The sequence below is a fragment of the Haliaeetus albicilla genome, chromosome 5, assembly GCF_947461875.1.
Source record: "Haliaeetus albicilla chromosome 5, bHalAlb1.1, whole genome shotgun sequence".
In the NCBI taxonomy this organism is placed as follows: domain Eukaryota; kingdom Metazoa; phylum Chordata; class Aves; order Accipitriformes; family Accipitridae; genus Haliaeetus; species Haliaeetus albicilla.
In genome coordinates, this window is record NC_091487.1 from 28,293,553 (window position 1) to 28,298,685 (window position 5,133).

The following is a 5,133-nucleotide window of genomic DNA, read 5'->3' on the forward strand; positions in this document are numbered from 1 at the left end:
GTTTACCTTGTCATCAGCATGTAAGCTAATTATCTTGGGCAAGATGTAGGCTTCTATTGTCTTGTTGCTTTAGTGCCTATGCCCCGCCTCTGGTGGCAGCCTAAAAACCTGGCGTCTGGCTAAAACAAACGAAAGGCAGCCCTGAGCCTCCACTCAATCCAATTAAGGCGGACTTCGTCCACTCGGTTACGTGTACATCCAACAAGATCGGCGTTAAGGCAACACCAGAATATTTGGCAAAAAAAAAAAAAAAAAAAAGATTTGCCTCCCCTTCCTTTTTTTTTTTTTTTTTTTTTCCCCAGCCGCCGAATCATGTCGATGAGCCCAAAGCATACGACTCCTTTCTCAGTGTCTGACATCTTGAGTCCTTTGGAGGAAAGCTACAAGAAAGTGGGCATGGAGGGCAGTAACTTGGGCGCTCCCTTGTCAGCCTACAGACAGTCTCAGGTTTCTCAGCCGGCCATGCAGCAGCACCCCATGGGCCACAACGGAACAGTGACTGCCGCCTACCATATGACAGCGGCAGGGGTCCCCCAGCTCTCCCATGCTACGATGGGGGGCTACTGCAATGGGAACCTGGGCAACATGAGCGAGCTCCCGCCTTACCAGGACACCATGCGGAACAGCGCTTCGGCGACAGGATGGTACGGCACCAACCCGGACCCCCGCTTCTCCTCAAGTAAGTCAGCCCGGGGCTGGGTGGCCGGCGGGGGGTGGCCGCGCTCCTGCCCCGCCGCACCGCGGGCAACGGGCGCCGGGGGCTCCGCGCCAGGGCAAAAGTCGGTCCAAATCCCAGCCGCCCCCCCTCCTCTCCGCCCCCCCCCCCCCCCCAAATTCCTCCTCCTGCCGGAGGATCGTGCCCGGTGCCTCCTCCCCCGGCTGGTTTCATGTCAGCCTCCCGGGGCTGCTTTTGCGGGGGGAAGGGGTGGGAAGCCCGGCGGTGGCGGGGAGCGGGAGCCCGGAGCTCGCCGTCCAGCGGGGCGGGAGCGGCACGGCCCGGGGGGGCCGGGAGGGAGCCGGCGGTGCCCGTCCGCCTGCGCGCCGCCCGGCACCGGGCGGGCGAGGGGGAAGCCGGAGCCGCGGGAGCCGCGTCCCGGGGGACGCGGGGGGGAGCGGGCGAGTCCGCCCCGGCCGGCGCCGGCGGAGCCCCCGGCCCCGGCCGCTCCCGCCGCGCTGTCACAGCAGGTGCTTGGTGGGGTGTCACCCCCCGGGCAGGGCGAGGGGCGAGCGGTCGCCTTTATTCACCGGGGCTGGGCTGGCCGGGCGAGGAGGGGGTCCCGCTGCCCCGCCGCTCGCCCCGGGGAAACGCGGGTCGTTGTTCGGGAGCGGGGGCGCCCCGAGGCCCCGGCCGGGGCCGGGCTGCCGGGGGGCTGCGGGGCCCCGGCGGGGGTGAGCGGCGGCGGGGGCCGCCGGAGCGCGGAGCCCCGCTCGGGCCGGGCCGAGCCGCGCCGCGCCGCGCCGAGCCGAGCCGCGCCGAGCCGAGCTGAGCCGAGCCGCCTAAACCGTGCCGCCTTCTCCCTTGCAGTCTCCCGCTTCATGGCGCCGTCCTCGGGCATGAACATGGGCGGCATGGGCAGCCTCGGCTCCCTGGGAGACGTGAGCAAGAGCATGGCCCCGCTCCAGAGCACGCCGCGGAGGAAACGGAGGGTCCTTTTTTCCCAGGCCCAGGTTTACGAGCTGGAGAGACGTTTCAAGCAGCAGAAATACCTCTCCGCCCCGGAGAGGGAACATTTGGCCAGCATGATACATCTCACCCCGACTCAGGTCAAAATCTGGTTCCAGAACCACCGCTACAAGATGAAACGCCAGGCCAAAGACAAGGCTGCGCAGCAGCAGATGCAACAGGAGAACGGCTCTTGCCAGCAGCAGCAGTCTCCCAGAAGGGTGGCGGTGCCAGTGCTTGTAAAGGATGGCAAGCCCTGCCAAGCAGGCTCCAACACACCCACAGCAGCTATCCAGAGCCATCAGCAGCAGGCAGCTACAACGATCACAGTGGCTACCAATGGCAACAGCCTCGGACAGCATCAGAGCCACCAGACAAACAGTGCGGGGCAGTCTCCAGACATGGGACAGCACTCGGCCAGCCCTTCCTCTCTGCAGAGCCAAGTCTCCAGTTTGTCTCACCTAAACTCTTCTACTTCTGACTATGGCACTGCCATGTCTTGCTCCACCTTGCTATACGGTAGGACCTGGTGAAAGGATTAAACAAAGCAAAAGAAAAAAAAATAAGGAAAAAAAAAGAAAAAAAAAAAGGCAGATTTTCCCAGTCACACAAATCTCTGTCCTATCCAAACTACTGAGTGTTTTTCTTTTTTTTTTTCTTTTTCTTTCTTTTTTAACGCCTCCCCTCCCCCCCGCCCCCGTTTTACTGAGTGGTTCTCTGAGGACCTGTGAGAGAGAGACTTTTTTTTGTTCGGTTTTGTTGTTACTCTTGATGGTTTGGGGTCTTTTTTTTTTCTTTTCTTTTTTTTTTTCCCAAGGTTGTTGTATGGGGTGTTAAAAAAAATTCTGACTAATAACCACGGAGCAGTCTGCAGAAAGGGGACCATCGTTAGGCATGGTCCGAAGGCTTGGATTTCAGATGTACACTTTGCCAGCGTCTAGGACTTGCATGTAAATATAGAGATTTTGGGGGATGGGGTGGTTTTCCCCCCAAAAAACGCATTCGCGTCACCCAGACACAAAAAGCAGCTTCCCCCCTCCCCCGGTCTCCTCTCCCAGCCCCGCCGCCAGGGCCAGCGGATGGAGACGTGGAGTCATCAAAGGCTTGGCTTTTATTTTCCTCCTTACGTTTGATGTGAACCTGTAGCTGTATAATGCTGTCAAAAGTTGGACTAAACCCATAGTTTTTAGTAGCCTGTATATTTTGTTGTAAAAAGAAAAAGAAAAAAAAATACAATCAACCAAACCAACCCCCACCTTTTTTATGGACACTGATCGCCCCGTCGTAAATCCTCTGGCAGTTTGTTATTTGCGCCCGCCGCCTCTTCCTGTTGTAACTTATGTAGATATTTGGCTTAAATATAGTTCCTAAGAAGCTTCTAATAAATTATACACATTACGAATATTCTTTTTTTATTTCCCTTTGGTTCCCCCTCCCGACCCTCCCTTCCCCCATCTTTTTTTTTTTTTTTTTTCTTTTTCCTTGATGGAAAAACAACCCGGGATGCTGCCAAACCCTGAAAGGCCCCTGCCCCTCCCAGGGCCCGGAGCCTGTTCCCAGGGGGGAGCTGCGCCAGGGAGTTAACGGGGTACAGGATCAGTCCTCAGCGTGCAAAAGTGACGAGCAAACGCGTGGGATTCACAAACTCGATGGCGAAGGGATCGAGTCCAAATTCATTAGTCCGATTATTGGGGGGGCGGGGGGCACCTCAGAGACTTCTTGCTAGAGAAAGCAAAGTATTCCGGGAGTAGAAATTCAAATGCCAAAGGCACGGAGGAGAAAGAAGGTAAAAGTCTAACGCCACTAGAAACAATTTAACGAAGAACCTGCTGACAGTATAGAACATGCGGCCGATTTAAAGAGCATCCAGTTTTAATACCTTGTAAAAAAAAAAAGGATAATAATTTCTACCAGGTTTTCCTATGTACTTGTATTTTAAGGGAAGTACAGTCACCTTATTTATAATCAAAATAAAAAGATAGTTTATTGTGTACGACATGTAGTTTGAATTAACTTTCTTTATCAGACTGTATTTCATTTTCTACACCTACCCACCCCGGCAAGCAACGCACACACACGCCCACGCAGTTTCTCCTGCACACGTCCACCTCATTACCCAGGCGAGAGGGTAGCTGCAGGCTGCGTCTCAGTTTAAGGCGGATTGGTTTTGTTTCTGTTTGGGGTTTGTGTGTGTGTGTGTGTGTGTGCGTGTAGCGATTTGGGAAGCTTGTAAAGAAGATGAGGAGAAAGTGCGTGTGCGCGCACGTGGGTGTGCGTGGGTGAGCGGGGTGCGCGCCTGGCTGAGACACCGAGGGGCGATTGGTAGGAAGGTAAATATTATGGGTAATGCAAGGCAGTTAGGTATTAACTTTCCTGTAAATATATAAATCATATCAAGTTAAGCAGCTCGTATCGGACAAGCCCGAAATACATGTAATTCGCTCTCTTTCGGGTCCCAGACATCCCTTTTGTGAGCGCAACAGAATAAGAAGTCCCCCCGTCCTAAAAGACCTCGTAGCGCGTTTTCCTTTGCATCTGCTGCTCGGTTTCGGTATTTTTTCTCCAGATCCCCTCAGTTACACCACGGAAGCGAATCGCAGTCATTGAAAGACCTCTGAATTACAGAGGTGTTATGAAATGCTCATATTTTTGAAGAGAAAGAAAGCAGCTTGCCCGGGATGGAAATAACCCAACCTCCAGTTTAAGTAGCAGCTTTCGAAAGCTCCAGTCTTTTATTTATACAAGATAGTCGGTGTTACTCGGACACCAAGTGCTAGTCTGGATGGAGAAAAAAGGAAATAGACAGAAGAAAAAAAAAGAATATCGGATTCTTTCTGCTCCCCCCCCCCCTTATTTCTAACTAGAAAACATCACGTGTGTCAACAGGAATTTCGAGACCTTTCAGTCTTTATATTATGTCCCGCTTTATATAGCGACATTCTCAACTAACCCCCAAAATATTCCTGTGTTTTTTTTTCCTTTCTCTACGCAGAATATTCGTTTCAGATCTATATCATCATGTTAAGCATGGTTGGGGGGGGGGGGGGCGGGGGGCGGTCTGGAGCTTAGTGCTGTTATTTCTGCTGAAAGAAGAAAGTGTTGGGAATTCCTGGCCCGTGGCACAGCGCTGCCAGCTCCCGCGGAGGGAGCGAGAGCAGGGTTAACTCTACGGATTTTTTTAAATTAGGGTTAGTTTCTCCGGGAGTTAATATACAAGACCGAGGGGAAAGTGCTGTGGTTAAGGCGACATTTCTCCTTCAGATGTAATTAATGTTTGCATCCTTTCAAACACAGGAGCGTTCAAAAGTGAGGAGCACTGAGAGGCATTAAAAGAGCCGAGAAATATTATTCCCCCCCCCCCCCCCCCCAAAAATATTGGAATTAGCATGTTCATAGAGAACCAGCCAGTGACTTTTCATTATAGACTTCGGGGGAAAGAAATGAATTTTATTGTGTCTCGACAACCTCAT

At 53.3% G+C, this 5,133-nt stretch overlaps 1 protein-coding gene across 1 annotated transcript; it reads left to right on the forward strand.

Moving 5' to 3' along the window:
- Positions 1-244: 244 nt before the first annotated feature.
- Positions 245-3,656, forward strand: NKX2-1 (NK2 homeobox 1). Its single transcript, XM_069782975.1, has 2 exons — positions 245-679; positions 1,526-3,656. The coding sequence occupies exons 1-2, from the start codon at positions 313-315 to the stop codon at positions 2,194-2,196; spliced, it is 1,038 nt and encodes a 345-aa protein (XP_069639076.1). The 5' UTR covers positions 245-312; the 3' UTR covers positions 2,197-3,656.
- The last annotated feature ends 1,477 nt before the right edge of the window (positions 3,657-5,133 follow it).

Coding starts and splice junctions, on each gene's coding strand:
- NKX2-1 (XM_069782975.1), top strand. CDS start 313: ATGTCGATGAGCCCAAAGCATACGACTCCTTTCTCAGTGTCTGACATC. Junction 680..1,525: donor GGACCCCCGCTTCTCCTCAA/GTAAGTCAGCCC, acceptor TCTCCCTTGCAG/TCTCCCGCTTCATGGCGCCG.